Source organism: Chiloscyllium plagiosum, chromosome 34 (assembly GCF_004010195.1).
Source record: "Chiloscyllium plagiosum isolate BGI_BamShark_2017 chromosome 34, ASM401019v2, whole genome shotgun sequence".
Taxonomy (NCBI): domain Eukaryota; kingdom Metazoa; phylum Chordata; class Chondrichthyes; order Orectolobiformes; family Hemiscylliidae; genus Chiloscyllium; species Chiloscyllium plagiosum.
In genome coordinates this window covers 15420693-15446842 of record NC_057743.1, presented here as the reverse complement: position 1 = coordinate 15446842, position 26150 = coordinate 15420693, and the positions used below count along the sequence as shown (strand labels likewise).

The window sequence follows — 26150 nt, the reverse complement described above, 5'->3', positions numbered from 1 at the left end:
TGGAATGTCCTGCCAGTAGCAGTGGTGGACTCTCCCTCATTATGGGCATTTAAGCGGGCATTGGATAGGCATATGGAGGATAGTGGGCTAGTGTAGGTTAGGTGGGCTTGGATCAGCGCAACATCGAGGGCCGAAGGGCCTGTACTGCGCTGTATTCTTCTATGTTCTATGTTCTAGATACCTGAATTGATATGACGTCCAGCACGCCTGTTTGTATAGTATTCCCCAACCATTATAACAGCGGTCTGAGCTGGCATGCTAGTCAGATGCTCCTTGGAGGAGAAAGTGAGGTCTGCAGATGCTGGAGATCAAAGTTGAACCTGAAGAAGGGCCTGTGCCCGAAACGTCGAATCTCCTGTTCCCTGGATGCTGCCTGACCTGCTGTGCTGTTCCAGCAATAAAGTTTCAAGTCAGATGCTCCTTGCCTGACAGTAGTCAGGAGGGATATATTATCAATGATTTCATCCCCACCTTTTTTTGGCAACAACTTTAACTTGTGTCTGACTCCATAAAAGCCATAATGTGGAGGTGACGGTGTTGTACAAAGTAAGAAGTCACATGACACCAGGTTATAATCCAACACATCAGACTTCACCTGATGAGGGAGCAGCGCTTTGAAAGCTTGTGAATTCAAATAAACCTGTTGAACTATAACCTGGTATCACGTGACTTCTATTTTGACTTAAAAGCCATTGGCTATTCCCTTTTATTATGGGGATTTGGAAATGCAGAATCACTAGTCCCTCTTCAGTTAGCTTGTGTTTGTTCATTCTCTCTCTTTCTAGAAGAGAGAAGGAAGTGTACTGCTGAATGCTGTGGATTTTGTTTAGTTGATAATCACGTGGATGAATAGTAGGTAATATGCATAGTGTGGATGTGAAGCTTTGAGTATATAGCCAAATGTGAATGTCAGGAATGAGGACTGACTTGATAAAGGTTATGGTGAAATGGTGCAGTGAACAATTCATGGGTTTGTTGGTGCAGTTGATAGCAAATGGCATTTGAAGCTTCATTCGCTAAACTTAACTATTCCTCATCATTGCGTTAAGGACATTTGGGCTAGACTTCCGGCCTCCACCAATTTGCCCCCACTGTCTTCTGAGCATGTTTACAGGGTCTGCTGATACAGTTCATCTCTTCTTCCCAACTACCTCTACATCCTCAACGAAGATGTCCAGATCATACAGAAATCGTTGAGCAATTTTTATGCCATTTTTCAATGATACTTAGGTGACATTCACTTGCGTAAATGGCTGGTAACATCTTTTCTGACCCCAATACATGCTTGTTCTACATGGTGCTGCCCTTGCGTCATTCTTCCCTGGTAGTCAGCCGATCAGTAGCCTGGCTTGGAACAAACTGGCAATAGTGGACAACTCCATAGGTCTGGCAGCATCTGTGGAGAGAGTAGGAGTTAATGTTTGATCTGGTATGACTCCTTCAGAACTGAACTAGTCAGACTGAACTCAACATTAACACTATTACTTTTTCCACAGATGCTGCCAGACCTGCTGAGTTTCTCCACCGTACTTTGTTTCACATTTCCAGTATCAGCTTTTATAATTTGCTTTTACAATAGCTTGGGTTGCTTTTGTTTTGATGCTGAAATCATTGAAATTAGCAGGCAGGAAAACTTTGGCAAGATGTCTGCATCACAATCGATGATGGGTAGGAGCTCATTGTTCATAGTGGCCCCGTTTGGTAGTTTCCCGGACGGTTGAATTTGGTCTTTCATGTGTTAATTTTATCACCTTGAATTTTTCCCCTTCTCAGTTCACTTTAAAACCGTAACTATATGAATGGCAGAAGCTTCCAACGTCTGTTCAATTCTGCCTGTGGTGAGACTTGTGTGAGAGGTCATTTCATTGAATAGCTCTGTTTGAATTGCTATCTGTTTACTCAAAATATCACCCACTGTTTTGAGACTTAAAATGTTATGGAATAAACTTGACTGGCAGAACACTGCACTTCCATTTGGCCGTTTGTGGTTCAGCTGTTTTCATTACATATTCATTTTATTTGTTATATACACATTGAGAAACACTTTTTTTTGAGGAGTAACTTGGGTGGTATACAGTTTGCCTATGTCTGTTAATTACCGTAGTCCCAAAGCCAACAATTTTGTTTGTGACAAGCGAATGACAATGTCAGACAGACAACTGATGTCGCATGGTGTTATTTTGGGCATGTGTTGATGTGTTATTGCTAAAGTTGCTTTATTTGTTTCAGCTGCATACCGGAATCTGGGGCAGAATCTGTGGGGTCCAAATCGTTATGGGTGTCTCTCAGGAATAAGAGTGCGGACAGTGTCGTCAGGATCTTGTGCTGCTCATAATCTCATCATTACTACAGAAGGGAAGATCTGGAGCTGGGGTAAGTAGTTGGAGACTGTTGCAATGAGCTTGAGAACTTTGTGTATCCTGATAATCTCCCACTATGTTTATCTCTTTAATCATCTGTCAGTTACTATTTGACAAAAACTTACTTATCAAGTTTGCATGCAAATACTCTTTCATGCATTTAGAAACTTGATTAATCACCTAAAAAGCTCAAAGTTATATGTCCTGTTGTTGAGGGAAGACCTGATTCTTCAGTTTCACTCTGCCACCTTTCCTGGGAGAAGGTGAATTGTTCATTCCTTTTCCATTTTGCTGTTCAACCTGACATGAATTTGAGTGATTTGGAATGGTGTAATTTACAGTGTTGAAATAAGTCATGAGACCCAACTCTGGCATTCTGATGTTTATACTCTTCCCACTCCTTCATTTAACCCCTCCTTTTCTCATGTGCTAACCCAGCATTCTCCTAAATTAATCTGCCATTGTTCTCAACTGCTTGTTGCAGTGAGTTCCACATTTAACTAATTTCTAGATAAAGATATTTCCCTATATTTTTCTAGTTTGATTTTCTTTTACTCTACATTTACACCGCCTAGTTTGTTTTCTTTGTTCTCCCCTGCCACAAGTGGAAACATCTTTTCTATGTCTATCCTAATGAATTGGAGATGCTGGTGTTGGACTGGGATATACAAAGTTTAAAAATCACACAACACCAGGTTATAGTCCAACACGTTTAATTGGAAACACTAGCTTTCGGAGTGCTGCTCCTTCATCAGGTGGTGTTTTAAAAAATTCTCAAGGTCAGGTTCGTAGGAGAGTAGTCTGACACAGAACAAACGACCAAGAGGCGAGTCTGCTAGAATATGGGCATTTTATTCCCCGCAGCGTCGCCACAACGGGTCTGGCTTATACTCACTCTACATGTTACCGGAACTGGGAGCCGTCAGTTCTCGCAGAGCGGTTGCCAACAACCCACGCTCGGCGGTTAAACGTAACCCCGGAGCAGACTCACCGAACTGGAGACTTTTCCAGCTGATATACTCTTTTCCAGATATAAACATTCATGTGAACAGCAGAGCAAGGCTAAAAAACACATTCCATTCTGGTTACATACAGATAAGAAGATTCACACGGGGAGGTGTGTAATAAGATTCACACGGGACTAAGCAACACCTCCATTCCGGTTAGATTCACACATGTATTGGGACATAATTTTTAACCGTTTCACCACATTCCACTGCTTGGAATTTTACACCACAGGTGGTTTGAAGGAGCAGTGCTTCGAAAGCTAGTGCTTCCAATTAAACCTGTTGGACTATAACCTGGTGTTGTGATTTTTTAACTTTTATCCTAATATTCCTTGATAATCTGATTTAAGTGACTTGACATCAGGAAGAGAGGGTCCACTAACAGCCATCCAGCTTCACTCAACTATGTCAAGGACCATCATTGACTAGAGGCCTGTGTCCATGTAGCCTCTAAGCACCCTGGGATCCAGGAGACTGCTGCTGCCCTGTTAAATGCTTGATTGACAATTAATTTGTAACCCCTTCTAAAACAGGAAATGTGGGCCTCGTTAATCTCACATGAAGTATGGCTCTTAGTGTTCACTGGAGGCAATTTTTTAAATGTTCTTTCTCTTTCACCTTTTTTAGGGCGAGGGGAGAAAGGGCAGCTTGGACATGGAGACACAAAGCGAGGGGAGGTCCCTAAGCTCATTGAGGCCCTCAAAGACCAGACAATAGTTGCAGGAGCTTGTGGACGTAATCATAGTCTCTGTTTAACAGGTAACTGCCAAAGTGTGCAGGGGGCTTAAAAATGTGTTTTATTGTGACTTTATAATAAATAATGGTGTTTCGCAATAAAATACAAACAGAATTTGGTGTATTTGATTCCTTTTTTGGGAAGATTGTCAGAAATATGTCAATGCTAATATTGAACGTGTGCCTAAAAACTGGTGTTATATAAGCGTTTGAATAGTTCCACTGTTTAAACCAGTTACCCTTTTGAAATAAGTTGGTGAATACTGAAGGTTCAGTTTTACACTGAACTGTAAATAATTGTCTTTATATACTAAGTTTTCCTGGTGGTTATAAGTATTAGGATGCAACTTGAGGTACAATACTATCTTCTCTGAAAAGTAACAACTAAATTGCTTTGCGTTAATGTGTGCAGTAACAACATGTGAGTGGGATTGCAGAACGTTCTGAGTGCTGCCAGTTGTTCCTCATCCAACAAGGTCACATAGTTTGTAGTGGTATCAATGAGTAATTTTGCCTCTTCGACCTGTGGTCTGAATGGCTAGTTTGGTTTGATTTTATAAGGCAAGGTAGGACCTTTAGACCAGAACTTCCAAAACTCGAGGTTGTGAACCGTCTGGTTTTGGCAGATGAACGTTTGAGGATGTGAGCATGGAGACAGCTGTGTCTGCTGTGAAGCTCTGACCAAATGTAATAATTGCATGGTCCCTTTTAAATATTTCAATTTTTTTTAATGGTGCCTGTGGCCTAATTTATTGCCTGTGGCTGATTTATTTTATTTTTCCATCCTGGCCTGAAAAGTTCAGAGGAAAGAGGGTTTTGTTTAAACTTCGAAACTGCACTCACTGAACAGAATGGATCCCTACACCCTATCTACTCCAACTCCTGGGTTTGTTAATATCCTGTCCTCGCCCTTCCCCCTCAGAGAAAGCACATTTCAGTGTAATTTTCAAGGCCCAAAATTAGGCAGAGCTGGAGAAAAACTTAGGAAGCACTGTTTGACTGTCCTTTCTGGGTCTCATCAATACCCACGTTCACACAAGCTTTTTGTCTGACTTAATGGAACTGATTTTAGCCTTGAGGTAGTGGGAGAATTTGGTGTTGAGATAATTCTAAACAGGTTTATAATTGGTGATTTAGATCTGTAGCACTACTTGCTAAGACTGAGATTTTTTTTTTCATCTTCTGCATGGTGAACTGTCTAATCTAATTGGATTGAATTTAAATCTTGTGGGTTTTAAAATCTTCCAGGGGAGCTTTATAGTTGAAAGGCTTCAGCACTGAGCTCAATGTCCATGTCATTGGAGAGGAAGTAAAGCTGAGCACTTGATGTGGGGGTCCCTTGGCTGATTGTTGCCAGATCCAAGTGTTTAATTTCCTGTTCATTGAAGTGGCTGACTGTGTCTTTTGGGTTCTATAGTGCAAGCCTTCGTCTATAAATTTTCCTGCTAGCAACAGTTTTGATATCTGATGTGGAGCATAAGTCTGAAGTATTTCTACTGAACTTGCCTGTTAAATTACCTTATCTTGAGGTTTGAGTTGTGCTTGCGCATGCTGTCTTTTGTTTTGCCCTTGGCACATTGTTTAGCCTCCAGCTTCTAGAATTCTGTAAGAGTAAAATAAATGTATGAATTAAAACACTTGCATTTCAGTTAGTCCAAGAAGATCCCAGCTTGGACCTCTGCACTCTGAATGAGCTAAGAGATCTAATAATTGGTCTCCATGTCCCTGGGTAAGGAGAGGGAGGGGGACAAAAAATTGACTGCTCTTCAGTGATGCCCATAATTGACTGCTGAAAAGTGCTGGTCCGGGGCGAGTCTCACTGTGACTATTCTGAACTCGCTAGGCCATTAGAAAGTGAACAAGTTCATATTAAAAAGGGCTAATAATTTGTTCATTGCAAATAGACAAGCAGGATAGCATTTTCAATGCTACAAATACGTTACAAAAGTTATCCAAATGAATCTTCCTTAATCTATACTGGACAATATGTAACTTGGGGAAAGTTTTTTGATTTTAAAAATGTTTGCCATTTGTCAAAGTTGCATAAGTTAGTATCTATCCTAATCGTATAACCTTGGATCAAAGTAACTCCATTGTTTAATCGTATCTGTAACTTTATGGTTACTCCCCTGCTGGCAGAGCAAAAGAGGGAGTTACTGTGACCAGGCTGCAATAGAAATCTTTTATTTAATTGCCCTGTTGCTGCAAAACGAGGCTTTTTAAAAATTTTCTGTGATATCCTCTTCTCCCTTTTTCCTGAAGGAACGACTACCATTCTGGCATATGGTTGCATTGCCATCTGTATTTCAGTACTTCGTAAGCTTCCAGACAGCTAAATAAAGATTGGCTGTTCAGCTAATCTGTTTTTTTTAACCTTGTATCATACAGCTGTTGCCAGCAGAATTTACTGGCAGGTCTGTTTCCATGCTGTACATCTCTATGGCTCTAAAGCTGTCTTGAGCAGGAACCTTGCATTTTTGTTGCCCCTCCTGCATTGAAATAGTATAAATTGATTACTGTAACTCCGACACTGATTCACCAGATTCAAACTAGAGACCAACCTTGCCCCAATTTTATCCTGGCACAGGATGAATGCCAAATGTTTGCCTCCCCATGGCTTTTCAGCCTGAAGTGCAGGCAGTTTAGTCAGCCCCATTCTGCTTGCATGAAACAGGCCGATTTTCTCAATGATCGGAACCTACTGGCTAACACCAGAGGGAAGGTCCCTGGCAAGAAGTGAAGATGTAGGAGAGAAGATCTAATAAAACGAAGCTGATACAAGACAGAATTCTGAGGGGCATGGATGGGATAAATAGACAAAGTCTTCCCCCTGGGATGGGAGAGTCCAGAACTAGAAGGCATAGGTTTAGGGTGAGAGGGGAAAGATATAAAAGAGACCTAAGGGACAACTTTTTCACACAGCGGATGGTACGTGTATGGAATGAACTGCCAGAAGAAGTGGTGGAGGCTGGTATAATTGCAACATTTAAGACGCATTTGGATGGGTATATGAATAGGAAGGGTTTGGAGGGATATGGGCTGGTTGCTGGCAGGTGGGACTAGATTGGGTTGGGATATCTGGTTGGCATGGACGGGTTGGACCGAAGGGGTCTGTTTCCATGCTGTACATCTCTGACTCTATGACATCGACGTCATCGTTAACTGACATTCTAAAGTGATTAACATTTTTACCAGCTCTCAATCTGACTGATCTGTAGGTGGCTGTTCATAAATGCCCATCATGATACCTGTTGTAATTCTGTTTAATCTCCTCCTTCATTGAAGTTTTGGTCTTGCTTTGTAGTTTTTTGTTGTAATTAGAAAATCTAATTACTATGTTGTCTAACTTTAACTGTGTGTAGAAAATGGAACCGTTTATGCATTTGGTGAGAATAAAATGGGGCAACTTGGCCTCGGAAACCAGACTGAAGCGGAACCCTGCCCTTCACAGGTAAACCGAACCCCGTCAATCTGACAAACCGTTATCCTGACGACTATTCTGCATTCATCTACCAGTATCTTCCCTGTTCACTATTTTCACTTTTCTCCCTTCTGTAATGATAGGCCTGCATAGGTTCTCCTGTGTGTAAGAATGCCTTTGCAAACCTGCCCAAGTAAGCCACTCTTCGTGTTTTATTTAGATGTTGACATCTTGTTCAGCTGTGATCTACAAGAAAGTACAGCCATGTCTGATGTTATTCTCTCCATGTTCCCATATAGTCTTGCCAGCAAGTTACTCCATCCTTATCTTGTGTTTTAGTCTATTGGCATTTCTTACCCCCCTCCCCCAGGTATTGTTTCTGTTTTATATAGTTGGTTTGAAGAGTGTAGTAGCAGTAATGCAATGCCTTCCGAACATCTGTGCTGCAAGACTATTTCATGTCCCATTACATTAGTTTACTGAACAGTAAAACCTGTAGATTAATAATTTTCTGCCATCAACAGTAATATTGATATGCTACTAAGTTGAGAGCACAAAACCTAGTTGCAGATCTTTGTATTTGAAAAGATGAGTTCTATACACCTTGCTAGGCAACACTACATCCATGATCTTTATGATGTCCTTTTGTGCTGGAGCTGATGAACACTGATTTGCACTTGGCAAAATAGTCTCCTTTTATTAATATTACAGCCACTCAAATTTTTTTTAAAAAGGCTTTTCTTTTGACCGCCTTGCATTGTTTTGATTTCCAGCTGTTTTTGTTTGCTTCTAAGTGCATTTTCCCCTCCGTATTTATCATTTTGATTGCTCTGAAAAGCTCTAGAGAGGGTGAGTGACAGTTCGCATATATTTGTCATAACCGTTTATGCTATATATTAAATAATAATGGAATGACTAAATTTACAGGTATTTTGACACCTGTTAAATTTTATTTAATCAAAATAGTTTTCCATGGAGTAGCCTGACTCACGGCCATTAGACTATGGAGAATGTAGAAAAATGAATTATGCTGGCAGCATTTTAAAACTGTACTTGTAGTGGTCCTTTCATATATAAAAGTATTTGTACACTGAGAGTTATAAAAACATTACCATTGATCAATTGCCCATTTTTCTGTACTCCTCTCACTTTTTTTCTCTCAGATAATGTACAATGGCCAGCCGATTGTAAAAATTGCCTGTGGTGCAGAATTCAGTATGATAGCTGACTGCAAAGGGAACCTGTACTCTTTTGGCCATCCAGAGTATGGACAGCTTGGTAAGTGTACATTTATTAAACTTGCATCAGTATCTCTTGCCACTGGATTTTTCTTGCAAAACTCCATCCTCCTGTCTGTTGAGCCTGAGACCTGTCGTTAGCTTATCTTCCTCCCTCAACCTACCTCAATGTGGATGCCAGCCCAGTTGGATTAAGCAGTCTTTTTATATATTAACCTAATTGCGTGTTGTTGGTATGTGCATATTTCTTCTTCAATTAAACTAAACGCTACTCTTGCTCATTCAGTGATGGGCTTATTGGCACATTGAACAACGAACTCTCAAAGGAGTCATTACTGCTTTTAATGAATGTTTCACACGTGACGAGTATGAGATCAGTGGCCGATTTAAGGCCATTGGAGTTGTTAACTCATTATCTCCTTGATCTGTATTGATGTGACGTCCTTGGAAGTGCACTTTAATGAGCTGGAACACCATTCCATTTGAATTTGAGCTTGTAGTGTTAATTGTTAGCATTCTCATCTCAAAGACCATGGGAGTCTGAAGAATTACCTCTGTTCCTGTCCCTTGCTGTCCTTCACTTGCCAGTACGTTCCCTGGAGAAAGCATATGATAGAAATGAGAACATACGTGTCCTTTTAAATATTGACAGATCACTGAATATTTTCTTCTTTTTCTACCTGATATTGGTGCAAGTATGTGGGTCGTCAGTAGGCTGAGCCCTCTGTCTGATAGTAAACAGTATAAGCTCATTTTTACAATCTCTGGCATGGACCACCCTGCCCCTGAAGGTAGCAGAAAAGCTCCAATCAGTTTTTCTGCCAGTGGTCTGGATTCTACTCTAGCTGCAATTTCAGAATGTCTAATGCCATCAACTCACTGCGATGCAAAAGACGAGATCAGTAAAAGCTGTCCACAATTACAAAATGATTACAGCAAAGAAGTTGGCCATTCCCATCTGGCATGTTTGTGCTAGTTCTCCTGAAGGACCAATTCCTCGAGAGGCTCCTGTTGTTTCTGTGCAGCCCTGCACATTATTCCCTTTCAGACAATAATTTAATTTCCTTTTGAATGCCTTGATCAAGCCTGCCACCATGTTGCTGTCAAGCAGTGAAATCCAGATCGTAATTGCTTGTGCCTGAAAGTTTGCCTCCTGTTGCTTCCTTTTAAATCTGATTTTAAGTCTCTGCCCTCTTATTCTTGATCCTTCCTCCCAAGGGAAGCAGTTTTTCACTACGTACTCTGTCTAGACCCCTTGTAATTTTGAATGTTCCTATCAAATGCATTTTCTCCAAACAGCCCTAACTTCTGCAATCTTTGTAACTAAAATTCCACATCCCTGGAACTTTTCCCACTTTTTTACATGAAGTTATAGGACTGGCCAATGGCTTGCCTGTGGCATTCATACTGCTGTACATATTAGGTGCCTGTGTTTTATTTTGATTTTTGAATTCATCTACTCATCAAGAAGCACTTGTTCTGCATAGTGAAATTTGTAACTCCAACATTCTGATGCTTGCATAAGTTCACCTTTTACCTAATAAAACCATCTGGGGTTAGTTGCTGTATTTATTCTTGGGATATTGCCACTTACTAGGCCAGCGTTTATTTTCCATTCTTAGTTACCATTGAGAAGCTGTTGTAGGTCCTTGTGTATGTATATCCACAGTTCTGCTGGGGACAATGTCTCAGGATTCTGTGGCACTGAAAGAACAGTGATTTAGTTTAAAGTTAGGGTATTGTGTCATACAGTGTGTGGCTGTGGCTGTTGCTGTCACTTGTTGCACATGAATGTGTTCATTCTCTAGACCATTTCAGAGGACCGATAACATTGTGTGTAGACTGATTTAGCAGATTTCCATCTCCAAGCGGCATCAGTGAATCAGATGGGTTTTTACAACCAGTGACAATTTGAACCCACACCCCTAGAAGGTTAACCTGTGTCTCTAGATTACTCTTCGAGTAACATTATAACTACACCACCACTGCCCTTGTTGTAGTCTAACTGCTTGTCTTTCTAGCAGTTTCTAGAAAGTCTTGGCATACAACTGCAGAGCATCTTGTAGATGATATGAAGTGAAATTGGGAAAATGGGGCCTGTGGTGCAGATCAACCATAATGTAATCGAATGACAGAATCAGCAGACCTTCCACGTGAGAGTAGGGGGCAAAAGTATTTCATGCTATAACCAGAGATGCAGACATGACTTTTTCTGGTTTTGTGTGATATAAAGACAGTGAACGCAACTTCCTTAATGACACAGTTGGTAAAATGTGGTCTGTAACCATGGAGACTAGACAGCCTTTGGCTTCATCCCTAACGAATTAACTAATCTCTGCTGCAGTGTCCATAGGTCCGCTGTCATTCTCCTCACTGTCTGTGGACATAGAGGACAAGGGATGGGATATTTTTCACTGCTGATCACCATTCAGTATCTGCTGCTGGAAAGGATGTATGTGTGATTATCAGAGTGGGACGGGTTGTGTTGCTTTCCAACACTTGCTGTATGAGCTCCTGTGTGGAGGATTGCTATATGGGTGAGGCTGACAAAGATCCCCTTGTGACAGCATTCTGGCATTTATCTCAACTTCTGCCACAGGAGAAAATGGGTGTGGATGCAAAGAGCACAACGATTATATTGGCATAACCTGCTTTTAAAAAGTGATTTTTAAAAAATTTTTTTTATTCCTCTTCCATGCTGTTAAATTGAAAGGTGAAGAAACAATTAAAACTGCAAGCTCTTACAGTGTCTGAAATGAGCAGTGCTCCTTAATTCCTGCTGTTCCTCTAATCTAATCTCTCCACTGGTTAACAATGTACAGTACTTGGCACCCCGTGTTGGTGGTCCTTGTGTATTTTTTTTTTGAAAAGGCTCACCGGAAACTATGCCAGCTTGTGAAGGCTGAGCCATTTCAAGGCAGTGTCTCATTGAAATAATAAAACAGTTCAACAGCATCGCCATGGAGAAGATGTTTATATCGGGAACTCCAAAATTGAGCACCACAAATACTAGACAGTTAGTTAACCCTATAAGAAATTGAAGAGAAATTCCTTTTTTAACCAAAGAATGTGGAAATTACTGCCACGTGGAATGGTGAGGCAGCTAATATCGATGCATTTTAAATCAGAATTGTATGCTGATGGAGGTGATGAAATAAATTGAGATGTGGCATGTGTGGACCCAGTGCAGGTCTGTTAAGTCAAATGCTATAATATTCCATGTTAATTACGGTTTTCAAATAGGGCACAACTCTGATGGAAAGTTCATTGCCCGGGCCCAGAGAATCGAATTTGACTGCGAAGTGGTGCCTCGCCGTGTAGCAATCTTCTTGGAGAAGACAAAAGATGGTCAGATCTTACCAGTGCCAAATGTTGTTGTCCGTGAAGTGGCCTGTGGAGCAAATCACACGGTACGAGAGTGATTTGTCCTTGGGGCTGTCTTGCTAAATAACTGCAGAGTAACCTAACCTGTGCACCCCTAAATATTCTTTCTCCCTATCATTGGATTTGTGTCTTTAGATCGAAATTTATTTATGCAAAGGGTAGAATAAAGGGAGAGCGGTATTTTCTGCTTTCATCAATAAAAGATCTTAGAGAAAATATTTCTTAATTTTTTGCCATGATTTGATGAAAAGATGTATTTAAAAAGTCAATTCTTTTGACCTGCCTTCTACAATCCAGGTAGCGTGTCCCTGAATCTGCAACCCCCTGTTTGGAAGGATGAGGCCAGTAGACACTTGGGGATTTTCTAAGATCACAATTAGACCACACACTATCCAGACTTGGATATGTATAAACATTGCTTCTTCATTTCTCAGTTGCAATCCTAGTATCTCTGTGGGAATAGCTTCACCACAAAGATTGAAGTGGTTCAAGAAGAATCCCTACCATCTCCTCCTCCAGTCCAGAATGGAATCGGCAGTGCCCTTGGCATATCATTTAAGCCTCAGCTCACTGCAATTAATTGTGCCTGTTCCCTAAAATAAAACCAAGGACTTCAGATGCTGAATGTCTGAAATAAAAACAAAGTCCTGGAGAAACTCCGCAGGTCTGGCAGCATCTGTAGAGAGAGAAATATATTTTAACATTTCAAGTCCGATAGGACTCTTCCTTTGGAACCCAGGAGGAGTTGTCTGCCTCCAATGTTAACTGTTTTAAAAAAAAAACTGATGATGCCGTGCATCTGAAATAAGACAGAGAAACCCGGCATGTCCAGCAGCCTCTGTGAAGAGCGAGCGAAACAGACTTGAAAGCTTTGTGTAATGACATCTGATCTTTTTTGACTTGACTAGGTTGGCTGCAGCTCATGTCAGTCATTACCATAAGTGACCTTGAAGATTGGTCAAAAAACATTCTAGAGTAAATTTGGTGTGGAGCTGCTCCTGCAGCCTAGCAAATGTTAAGAATAATCCTGTTTTAATCATTTTTGCATTTCCCAGATTGCTCTTGATTCGCAGAAGAGGGTGTTTACCTGGGGATTTGGAGGATATGGTCGCCTAGGACACTCTGAGCAGAAAGATGAAATGGTCCCACGCCTGGTTAAGCTGTTTGATTTCCCTGGTCGAGGTGCTGTACAGATCTGTGCAGGGAACACCTGCTCATTTGCAGTAAATGAAATGGGTTAGTTTTCACTATGCCTATGAACTGATTGTGAATTGCTTCCATATGGTGGTGAAATATCGATTTGGGGCCTTTGTGGAGCATAATCGCCAGCATACACTAATTGGGTCAAATGATCTTTTTCTATGTTGTAAGTTCTGTGTAATTCTATGAGCAGGGCATTCCTGCAGCCAGTACAGCTGCCTGTTGATCTTACTGATTTATTGTTCCAACCTCATTCTGGAGCTCAGTTGTCCTTTGTTGCAAAACAGGAGGAGGAGGAAAAAATCTGTCTGCGAGAAGGTAGGTTATCCGATTTCAACTCCTTAAGTGAAAGAGTCCCGTTTAAAATAGAGCTACTTGTAATGATGAAACTTGCTTTTTGGAAAGTGTATATTTTACACTGTACCATCCCTCGTAATTGTCGGTATTGAGCCTTGATATTGCAGTCCAGTTTAGGTTGGCTAGTGGTGGCACGCTTTAACCCGAGTCAAGGCTTGCAGGTTCAAATTCCATTTTGGTCATATTAAAGTGACATAATACTTCCAACTATACTTCAGTGTAGTACTGAGAAGTGTTGTCCTCTTTACCAGTGTGTCTCTAGTCTTTTTTGAGTAGAAAGGTGTCAGCAATATTTGAAGAGCAGTGTTTTTCTGGTGCTATCCTCCACTAAACATCGATCATTCCAATTTCACTTACTGTTCTAGGCCCGTTCTGCACGCAGACTTTGTAGGTGGACACTACAACTACTAATTGCTGTGATGCCTCTAGCAATGATCTTGGAATATAAACCGTGCAGCACAAGTACAAGTTTGCTTTTCCACTGATTTCTGTTTCTGAAAAGTTTGAGTAGGATGAGCTCTCCCTGACTCCCTTCAGTCAAGTATTGTGTGTAATGTACAGGCTCTGTTTTGTCAAGTTTGGAGTGGATCAGTTGTGGCCATGCATGCCTTTATTAGATTTGAATTGGTTAGCAATTTAGGTCACCTTCCTCTCCTTTTGTTTCAAAGGTGGTTTGTTTTTCTGGGGTGCTACTAACACTTCTCGTGACTCTACAATGTATCCCAAAGTGGTGCAGGACCTGTGTGGGTGGAAGGTTCGAAGCCTGTCCAGTGGGTAAGTAAATGGCTGCAGGATTGCAGAGTGAAATATAAGTCTACTGATTATGTATCTTTTGACTCTAATGCCTTGGCTGAGCCCCACAGACCTGGAGCTATTGTCTACCTTGCTGATTCTGATGAATAGGTGAACAGGCTGGAGAAAGGGGTGGGGGAAGAAGACATTGAATGTATATAAGTTGAAGTTAATGTCCTGTGTTAGATTTGGAATCTCTTTTAAAATACCTTCTTATGAATGTACAAGATGGTTGTCATTGGGCAAGGCAAGCATTAATTGCCCTTGAACATACTGGTAAGTTGCAGCACTCCGAATTAAGAAGGTCTGTAATGTTTTGATAGAATGTCCCAGAATTCTGAAGAAATGAGATATTTCCAGGTTGGGGTGGTTTGTGAATTTTGGAGGTGATAGCTTTCTCATACCCCTGCTGTCTAGGGTGGTAGATGTCACAGATTTGGAATTTTCTGCAGTACATCCTGCTGTTAGTGTACACTGGTGCTAAATTGAGTGACTGTGATTTAAGATGATGGGTGGAGTGCCAATCAAGTGGTTGCTCTGTCCAGGATAGTCTTGAGCTGCTTGAGTGTTTTTGTAGCGTCAATCATTCAGACAAGTGGAGAGTATTCTGTCACATTCCTGACTTGTGCCTTGTTTACAGGAATCAGCAGTTGAGTCATTTCCTGCCTCTGACTTGATGTTGTAACCACAGTATTTATTTGACTGATCTAGCTAAATTTGTTTGTTTGGCATCCCCACCCACTGCCTCTGTGCACCATATCCTCTCCTGAGGGTGCCAGACTTTGTGACCCGAGACAGAAAGCATATGCATTTTTTGGGTCCGACTCAAAGCATAATCCACTGCAGCAACCCTATTTGATTTTATGTAACCTCCTTTCGACAAAGTTGTTTAGACCTTGTGTCCACATTTTTTTTTTGTCCTGCACAACACCAGGACAGTGAGGAATTTAAAACTGGTATTTTCTACAAGAGCAGAACACTGTAGATTCTGCAAATCTGAAATAGTCAAAAAGTTTAGAATCTAGAGAAAGAAAAAAACTCTTGATGCATAAGTTTGGTGATCTTCCATCGAACATTAATCACCTGCTCTGTTGGAAAGTCATTGACTTGAAATGTTAACTCAGTTTCTATCTCAACGAGTCTGGTAGCATTCTATATACTTGCAGTATTTTCTGATTTGTATATCTAGGATCTTCTGGTCTGTCTTCGTACTCTATGCAATGCCTCTTCCTGTTTTAATGTCTTGATTTTGCTGAGTTTTGATGGCCTTGGTGCATTTAATCAAAGGTCACAAGTGACCAGGAGACAAATATTAAGGATACATTGGACTCAACTGTGTAGCTGTCCTTGAAGCTGTACAACTTAGTTGCAAATATAGAATTTATTTTCCTTTCTTTGAAGATGATACTATAAATGAGACATTTCTGAGGAATTTCAACTTTTAAACCTCATATGCCAGTCAAGTGGAAATAAAATCTAATGTCAGAGGGAGGGAGAAGAATGGCAAGAGTAAACTGAAGAAAACAGTAAATACTGGTAGCTTTTTATAAGTAGTTGAGCAGCCTTTGTAAGGAGGAAGGACCTGTTGTGGTATTTTGGATGTGTACACTTCATCAAGACTGACTTGTTAATAACACTTGACAAAACCCTCAGGCTTTGGAAATGGAGTATTTCTGAATCAAATGGATTGTCTTTTATTTCTCTTTCTTGTGTTCAGAAAAAGCAGCATCATTGTGGCAGCTGACGAGAGTACAATCAGCTGGGGACCTTCTCCTACCTTTGGAGAATTGGTAAGGACTGTGTTGGGAGGTAAGGTAAATCACAAGACTGAGCTGCTTCACGTCTGTGGGCATTGGTGCCTGTCGCCCTTGCAGTTAGTTCTGCGATTTTGTAATGCCACCAAGAAATGAAAGAAACAACGCTGTTGGTGGATTTCACAAGACAGCAGGATTGAAAAATTGTCTGCTCAATGTTCACAGTTACGATACGTTTGATATTTGCATTTATATAATTGTTTTGTAGAGAGAAGTGGGGGTTTTGTGGATTTTAAAGGAATTGAACCGAGAATCTCACTGGCTGCTTAAATATACTTGATGTAGTTCGTCTACGTTCAGCATTTCTTCAGTGGTTTTAATTTTCCACCTGTGAATAACCAATTTGGAGTGAAGATCTAACCTGATTGGAGAGTGATATAGAGTGAGATTCCCAGCACTAGGGAATCTACCTGAAGTCTTTGTGCCAGTACCCATTTTTCCCCTAATCCTGGACATGGCAAACATTTAATTTAACTTTACTGTCAGAATAAAAGTGGTTTTATATGGCTGCAGAATTTGGTGTAATCAATCCTGTTGCTTATACAAAGCCTTCATTCATAGCCACACTGTATGGTCTAAAGGTTGCAAAGAGACTTTGTGCCTCTTTCTATCTATAGTAAGGTTTTGAAGTCTTCTTTCCCAGTTGGCTCAAAGTTAATTTGAAGTTAATTATTCTGTCACGCCCTGTATAGCCATAATCATAGAGATGTTCAGTACGGAAACATCCCTTTTGGTCCAACTCCTCTTTACTGACCAGATATGCTAAATTGATCTAGTCCCATTTGCCAGCACTTGGTCCATATCCCTCTTAAACCCTTCCTATTCATATACCCATACAGATGCCTTTTAAATGTTGTAATTTTACCAGCCTCCATCAACTCCTCTGGCAATTTATTCCATATAGACACCACCCTTTTGGGAAGACTTTTGGGCAAAAGGTTGGTGTTCCTGTTTTGAGAGAGAAGTGAGACGGCTACTGGATTATTGTGGAGTGGGGGTTTATAGGTTTTGCTGCAAAATGAGGGGAGGGATCTGTGAGAATCATTTTGGTGTGGGAGGAATGTTCAGGCAATGGTCACACTTATCCCCACATGCACTGCATACAAGAATAAGACTTTGCAGTGATACTGTATTCCAAGAGGTCACAACGAAACATGTGAACTAGTCAGAGAATTTCAAAGAGGAGTCTTGGATATTGGCCCAACAAATCCGTTACATTGACCTACTGCATAGGAAGGTGTTGCAATGTTCAGCTCCATCAGAGCAGGGGAGAGTTGCTGATCTTAAGACATCTGCTGGCAACTATCTGAAAGTGCAGGTTAATTCACATAAATGCACACTGCTGCTTTACAAACTATTGTCAGGGATGGATTTATCATTGGAAGCTATCATTTGCATCACCACCTACAGGCTCAACTGGCACTGTAACCTTGCATTCAGCCAAACAAAATATGGTGGATTCTGGAGATCTGAAATCAAAACAATTTGAAACTGAGCAGGCCTGTCAGCATCTGTGGAGTTCTGAATAAACATACATGGGACTCAATGCTATTGGTTTCTTTTTATTAAACAGATGCTACCTGACCTGAATTTTTCCATACTTATTAGCTCATCTAAAATTGATTTTTGCCATTGGCTGACTGAGGCAGGCAAGATTCATCATTTAGTTTTTAAAATGTAATGTTGTAATCCAATTATAAGTGCAAATTTTTGTCATCCAAAATGTCTGCACATTGTTTAGAAACAAATGTTCTTGCAGTTTGGGCCTACACATGTCAGTGTTATAAATGCAGTCTGATGGTATGAATTTTAACCATAATTGATGTTACAGGGTTATGGGGACAACAAACCTAAATCCTCCACCACTGCGCAGGAGATAAAGACCTTGGATGGAGTTTATATTGAGCAGGTGAGTGAACTGTTCTCATTCTTTTTCCATTTTGAGTCGTATAGTATATCCAAGAACACATTTCTTCAGCATTACTCTTTGCAGTGATTTTTGTCTGGGATTTTATCACTTTTGCAGAAGTTCCAGTGTAGAATTGCACACTCCGGTGAAATTGAAATATTTTCTCCCTACCCCACCCCTTTTATAGGGTAGTGGATGTATCATGAGACTTGTAGAAATTTTAGTTCTGCATGGTTAACATTCCACAAAGGAATTTAAATCTATATTTGTTCAGGAATTGTTCCTATATCCATGTAAGGAGATCAAAACTGTAGCTATATTATTTGATTCATGGGGGTTAGTAGGATTATCCAGCTTCTGCTCAATGGCTAGAAAGGACTCCTGTTTGAGTCCCAATTTTCAAATCACTCTCTAGAAATTTGAAAACACAGCACAATATAGTAACTGATATGGCAGTGTTGCACACAGTGCTGCAGTTTCTATTGGATAAATGTAAAGATCCCATGGCTTTTATTTTTATGGGGACAGTTCTTCCTTCTGTCTGATTAATACTTATTCTCAACCAAGATTACATTTTTTAAAAAAATCTGGTCATTATCACACTGCTCTTTTTGGGAGCATGCAGTCTACAAACTGGATGCTGTATTTTCTATTTTTTTCAAAGTACATATTACCCTAAAGCATTTTACAGTTGTTCTGCCACCATATAAATGCACATCTCTTTATTGACATCTTCAACTCAACACCTTTTGTGCCCAGTGATGCTTTGTAGGGAAAGAATTTTATGTTTTTTTCCTGCAGGTTTCTATGGGCCATGCTCATTCGTTGATGATAGCAAGAGATGAAAGCGATGCAGAGAAAGAGAGGATTAAGAAGTTGCCCGAATATAACCCGCGGATTATCTGATGCTGTGTAGCCTGAGCAACCACACATGAAAGCTTCACTTGAACAAAGGCAGCTGAAGTTTACAGTGCACTGGTCAACAAGATTTAAAACAAAAAAAAAGTCACACTGAACAGGGAGCCAGGCAATGGACAACATCTTATAAAGAACTGTTCCAATTCATTACAAAAAAAATGTTAGTGGTACTTTCATGAACGCGATTACATATGCAGCTCGTAGTAGTGTTTCCAAAGCAATTGATTTAACAATGCACGCAGATAGTTAATTTTAGTTGTGTTGTATGGCCATTGTGCTACCATTGCTTCAGTAATGGCCATTTCTTACTAATGTGTTGGGGCTCTCTATTTTCTTTTTAAGCCCAGATTTGGCTGTTTTAATTGGTCATCAAAAGCATTGTAAGCAAGCTGGAATGCTGGGAATCATGGTCTTCAAATGGCTACATTTAAACCATCACTCTGGTACAAGTATTTCTAATTTTAGTTCTGATCTGGCCAGGTGGTCAATAGCATATGTGCAAATTGTGAAATTAATACCCTTCCTTTTTGTGTTTGGGAAGTGTGCACAGATTTTTAAATCTGGTTCTACTAACCACCAAGTCCTGAGGTGTGACTCAGGTTTTGTAATGACCAAACACTCCAGTAGGATAAGACAGGACAGGACAAGACCCAAGTAGATTGGACTTCAACACTGCCTGATGTTTCAGAGGAGCAATGTTCCAGTCAAGAGAGATCTTTTCCAAAAACATATGTTCCTCTTTTAGTGCAATCACATATCTCCAGCTTTATTTTGAGAGGTCTTTTGAAAGATGCTCTTGTTCTTTTTGGTTTCTGACATCACCTTTAGACCCCATGATGAATTCAGGTCCCTTTTAGCCTTTTGAGATTGCGGGTTATGTTAGTTTGCTGCTGACAGGAATCCTCCTGCTGTTAGCAGTACCCCATCAGTGTGAAAGTGCCTTATGATGTCCCACTCTGGCCAATTCATTGTCAATAATTACTAAAATTAGTTTTAATGATTTCCTCTGCAGAGCCCTAATGACAGTCACATTTCCATTTGCTATTCCTGGTCTATAGTAAGCTATGTGTTTTGGTTACAGTTTTACACTTCGGATAAGCTAATGGAACTATTTTCTGCTCTTTCTTACTCCTGCCCTGTCCTGTCCACTTTGGATTTTTTTTAATAAAATGATTTTTGTGCACTAACTTTATCAGCCCAAATTCTAACCATTTGGGATATTTCTTTTGTTTAGATTTTAGAAGTCAAGAGAGGTGTCTTTGAGACTTTTCAGTGTGGCATGGTCATTTATAAATGCAAGGGTTATGATAGTCCATTGCTGCCTTTCCCTATAAAGGGAACAATGAAATTGGCATAACAATCCTGAGAATTTGAGGTCTAAAGGAACTCTGAGCAATGAACCTGCCACAGTGAAGTGGAGGTTGTTCCTCAATTATCAGTGGCTTGTTGACTGTTCATTATTTGGCTAACCACTTTGCTCTTCTAAAGATCAGGGTAAGTTTTGTTTCAGGTATTTTATTAGGAGCATAAGGCACAACAGGATTAGGTCCAGAACAGTTTACTAGACCAAGTAGTCTTTGAACATTTGGTATTTTGTGTGTGAACTCTGTTTTGATTCTTCTAGTAATATTAGTGAGCAGATCACATTAGATACTTATTAACATTTGCATACTGAATCTTCATTACGTTATGTCCTAAATTCTAATATCCTCTTGGTTTGTTAGATTTCCCACCTTTTAAGTTTTTCGGTATATAGTTGAAGTCATGGGAAATCTGCTGTTATAAATTTGAAACCATATCCAAAACGTATTCATTCCAAGCTATTCATTATCAGTTGTAATCTTTATCCTCCACCAGCAGCTCTTCTTTTGCTTGTTGGTGACCTGATTGACCACAATTGTGAGCGGTATTGACCATTTCTCACAGGTGTCAACGTGCTTATGCTACAGTGTGATCATTCGTAACTCACTCCAGTGGTGTGGCTGTTGCCATTCAGAAAGCCATGTTCCTGACTCTGGATGCAAAACTGTGACCCTTGATATGAAGTCCAGTTTTGGCAGCCTTCTTTAATAAACAGGACCTAAGTTACCCCTTTTTTTTTTGATGAGAGGAACTAGAACAATGGAGATTACTCTATAATATTTCTCTCATCTTGTCTTAACCACCTCATTGAATCAAAATTGTAGTTGCCTTATTTTTCACCTCTTATTCCTCAATTCGTTGTCTGTCCAGATACATTTCAAATTAACTGAATTTTAAGAGTTTGGATACCTTTGATCAATGTGCTGGAAGGACAATTACAACTTGAATCCTGTAATCAGTCTAAGCAGAATTCTGGTGAGGTGGAAGATTGAGATAGAGTCAACAAATAAATTTAACCATTTTATGATCTAGTCATGGTTTTAAATACTCTGGTTTTGTGGGGAATAGAACTTTAGAATAAGCGTGATAGTGCATAGGTATTTCTGTGAGTACCCTGTGCTGCATTCCCTTTCCACAAGGTGAAGATAGCATTGGTATCTTGGGGCTGAGGGTGTCGATTGAATGGAAACGGCTGGTTTCTTTTTGCATTTTGTCTGACAAATTTTTAAAGAAGCTCGAAGAGATTGGCAGGCTGCAATTCAAACTGGATTTTGTATTCCAGTTAAATTGGCAGCTGTATATTCTATTTCAGTGTGGTTGGTCATGAGTTATAACCCTGAAGTTTCATAACTTTGGTCTGTGTGGGACGAAATTCAATTCTGTAAAATGTTCAATAAACCTGCCTCTGTTTCTTGGTTTTAATGTTTAATTTAATGTTTCCCCCTCCCAATCTGAATTGCCAGCCAAACTGCCTGCTTTCCATTCTGTAAAACTGGCAGTGCTGTGGTGTAATTATCAAAAGCTACAGTAACTAGGTTTGTTTGTACTTTCCTGATCTCTCTCTGGCTTTTTTTTTGAGACCCTGGTAAGTTACTTGCCCAAAAACAACTGTATCAGTGTACTGTGCATTTTCTATCCTGATCCTTTTTTAATCTGGTACACAAGTAGCCCTGTGTGGCACTACTGTTACATTGGTGTCTTCCTGCAGCAACCGATGCTTAAGTGTCAAGTTAGCCCAAATTCTGTCCTTTTTTTTCTCCTTCTGGTTTCAAAGGTGCAGGCTTTATGGAATTGGGTATAAATGTACCACAGAACTTTTCAGGTGCAAGTTGCACTTACGGTATCTTGCATCAGTAGCTGTGAGTATGCACTCTTTTCTGTAAGTATTGCATGGAATTCAACCAGACTGTCTTGAAAATAAAGTAACTTGGATAACTTCGGACTCGTTGACATCTTTCAATGCTCGACAATTTGTGTAAAAAAAAAAATAAATAGCACGTGAAACCGAGCATTAGATGGTGCTCTTCTGTGGGAACTTTGTTTTTTTTTAAATGACTTTTTTTTCCATGGCAAAAGGAAAGCTATTGATATTACGAGAGTATAAGTAAAATTGTCTGTAATCACCATTTTCATTTGACACCCAAGTGTATTTCATGTACCTGCGCCGATTGCCTTCAGTTTTCAGCTCCACGTGTCTGGAATCTAAACCTGCCTATTTTAATTTTCACAGTCTGAATGGGGAGTCAAGCTGAACTTTCCCTTTTTAAGCACCAATGTTTTTTGTTTTGTCAATAGCATATGTCCAAATTTAGAAATGCGTTTACTCTAAAGTTGAAAGTGGTTCACCTTGCTAAAAAGAACTTCCATCTTTAAAATGGTTTATGATTTTTGGAAAGATGTGTTGACAAACACATGAGGCTTTGTAGTACAAACGTTTTTTTGAAATTTCCTTTTGTTTTGTGTATGTGCTTTATCCACACTCTGAAATCCCTCTTGGGGGAGAATTAGGAAAGATGAGGGGGAGGGGAAAGAGAGGCTGGAAATTTCCTGCTTCTGTGGCTCACTTAACCCAAAGGAGAGAGAATCTGAACTGTTTATTGTAGCTGTGGTGCCTGGTGAAGTAATTCCACTATGTACAAACACCATCTAGTCATACTATTCATGGATTCCCTGGTAATGCAAAACTAATAATGGAATTGAACATTTGCAAGTTTTCAACACTTCCCAAATGAAAGTGAGTTGTGTTGGGAGGGAGCATCTCTTTTCATGCTGGTTATTAATGACTAGTTCTTGGCATCATTAGATTTAGTTAGTAATTTGTAGCCAATTAGCTGCCTGTTCAGTGCTGTAAACTTTTTTCTTTTTTTTTACTTTTGTATTTCTTGCAATAAATTGAATAAATTTTACCTTTTCATTTCCTTGCATTGTGTGATACAATTGACGATTCAGAAATTACATGATAGTTGTAGAATTTGGAGGATTGCTGGTTTAACATTGAGTTATCCTCATTGTCTCTGACATTTTTCAGATGAATTATCAGTTTATTAACAGGTAAATACTTCTCACTCAATTTGTGTCCCCAGAGAGATTTTGGTTTTTAAAAAGACAAATTTTCAACCTAAAATTTGGAGAAATATATCCTCCTGAATATTGATGCTATTATTATTTTGCTGAAATTTGTTATGCGGGGTAATAGGATCTTTGTCATCTGAAATTCTTCCTCAGCCAGCACCAGAAAACACACTGTCTGTCTGCTTGTTAGCAATAGTTTGAAGGAGCTTGCAATGTCAAAATTGACTGCTCTGCTTCAACAGTGATTGTCTGTTTAAGGTACTTCATTGGCTAGAATGATCTAATCTTGAGAAAATCCCTTTTTATCAGATTTTTATCTAAATGCTATCTTCAGTTAATTGAAAAGTAAATAACACAATGAATAAAATTACAGTTAACTATGTTTAAATGGTTTGTGTTAGCATCACAAATTGGAGGTTGGGACCTCCTGGGAAAGTGATGGCCTCGTGCTGTTATTGGTTGAGGATTAATCCAGTAACTCTAATGTTCTAGGAGCTCTGGTTCAAATTCTGCCTTAGCAGATGATTGAAATTGAATTCAACAAATATCTGTAGTTAGGAAACTTTTGACAACAGTTGCACAGTTATCATTTGTCAGGAAAACCCCATCTGGTTGACTAATGTCTTCTTTAGGTGAGGAAACTGCTATCCTTACCTGGTTTGGCCTATATATGACTTCAGGCCCACAGTAATGGGCCTTCTGAGGATTTAGGAAGGGGTAATAAATACCGGCCTGGTCAGTGATGCTCAATCCAATGACTGAAGGTTTTTAAAAAAAAGAAATGTTGGGTTGTGAGCTCTGGGGTAGCAATGGCTACTCTGTTTGCATTGATGATTAATTTCTTTCCCCACCCTAATCCACTCACTCGATTCTTCAAAATGTCATGACTGTTTTCAAACCTCAGGATGGAGTCACAGCAGGAAAGTTTAGGGGAACACAGCTCTATATGATGTAATTAACATATGTATGTTAACTTCAGATGAGGAAAGTCAAGGTACTAGGGAGCAGAGAAGTCACGAGTTGAGGGCAAGATAAAGGTTGAAGCGCCCAGTGATGAGAAATTGCAAAGGTGGGATGAGCAAGTGATTTGCAACAAACAAATCATGGGCAAGCTTTGTGGGGAATGGGACAAAGGGGCAAACGTGAAAGGGTAAGGAATGTCCCCAGAGATAAAATTTTGTGACAATTTAAGATGGGATGGGTATCATAGGATGTCTAATAAGCGTGGCTTAATTTTGGGAGAGGCAGGGAGCCATAAGATTTTTGGGCACAAGAATGTGAAGTTTTTTTTTCGGGGGGGGTGGGGGCAGCAGGGATGAAATGAATGGACGGGTGTTTACAAGGCAAGTAATGCTGTGTTGTGGACTGTTGTTGGGAAAGAGTTTTGAAAGATTGGTTTGTGGCAAAACGTTTGTGGAGATATTTGCTAGGAAAAGGTTGAGTCACTGCTGTAAAGCAAATGGTGAAGATATAACAGGCCTAAAGAAGAACAGGGCCTTATTCAAACATCGTAGTAGTAAATGAAGAAATGGCAAATGTTATAAAAGCAACAGTTGATCAATTTAGGGAGTAGGGAACTGGGTACGGTATGTTGTAGGAAAGAATAGTAAAATATGGGTGACCATGTAGATAGAGATTGGAGATGTTCGCCAGGAAATAAGGTAGGTAATGAGAGCCAGGCCCAAACATTGAAGGCACAATGCACTCGGTTGGACACCAACAGTGGTAGTTTTAACGTGTAGTTAAAACAAAATGCTGGAAATAATCCATGGTAACATCTGGAGAAAGATTAATGGTTCAGTTAAGATTTCTAAACTGGCTGCAGCTTTGTTGCTCAGTGGTAAAAAGCTAACGGTTATTGATTTTTGCAAGTGACTGATTTCCCCCCCTCCCCTCTGTGAGGGGGAAACTAAGGAGCAACCTATTTTTCACAAAAGCGAAATACCATGCTGACAATCTGTAAAAACAAAATTGCTGGAAAAACTCAGTAGGCCTGACGGCATATGTGGAGAAGAAACTGTTAGTATTTGGAGTCAAGTATGACCTATTTTTGTTTTGCAAAGGACTCCTGTTTAGATTAAAATATTAACTCTTATTTCTGTCTCCAGACCTACTGAGGCTTTTTCCCAGCATTATCATCCACAGACTTCTACCAAGGTTACTGCTTAGACACCTCTGACTTTTCTCTCCTGAGCTGAAGCATTCAGTTACTAAGAGTACAGCTGCTTAATTGGATAACCCAACAGTGATTGGGATTGAATGAAGCCAATCCAATTCAATATAACTGAGCTATTGATGATGTATGAGCCATCAGTTCTAAATCCGCAGTCACTCTATTGATTTGTTATCTAATTGAGCATCTTCCTTTAATCGTTTTTAAGGGAAGAGTCGAGTGACCGACAAGTAGGTCTGATAACATTGGTTTTTTTTTGTGAATTAATATTCTTAAAACTAAAAGTATTTTTGCTTTTAAACTGGTTGCATGATTGCACAATTTTACAGCTTAAAGAATAAAGCTTTGGTTTAGCTGAAAATTACTTTCGACCCTTTGAAAGCTAGGCAGTTGCCATGAATGGATTAG

The 26150-nt window shown here is 39.9% G+C and overlaps 1 protein-coding gene across 2 annotated transcripts in view; it reads left to right on the top strand.

Moving 5' to 3' along the window:
- Window positions 1-23415, top strand: part of rcc2 (regulator of chromosome condensation 2) — a 35831-nt gene extending 12416 nt beyond the window's left edge. For both annotated transcript variants that reach the window (XM_043675634.1, XM_043675633.1), the window contains 10 exons: window positions 2230-2373; window positions 3995-4126; window positions 7465-7553; window positions 8687-8801; window positions 12005-12171; window positions 13201-13381; window positions 14371-14476; window positions 16212-16284; window positions 18140-18217; window positions 19019-23415. In XM_043675634.1, coding sequence (XP_043531569.1) covers window positions 2230-2373; window positions 3995-4126; window positions 7465-7553; window positions 8687-8801; window positions 12005-12171; window positions 13201-13381; window positions 14371-14476; window positions 16212-16284; window positions 18140-18217; window positions 19019-19123 — 1190 coding nt within the window. In that variant the 3' untranslated portion in view covers window positions 19124-23415. The remainder of the gene's footprint in view (window positions 1-2229; window positions 2374-3994; window positions 4127-7464; window positions 7554-8686; window positions 8802-12004; window positions 12172-13200; window positions 13382-14370; window positions 14477-16211; window positions 16285-18139; window positions 18218-19018) is intronic.
- The last annotated feature ends 2735 nt before the right edge of the window (window positions 23416-26150 follow it).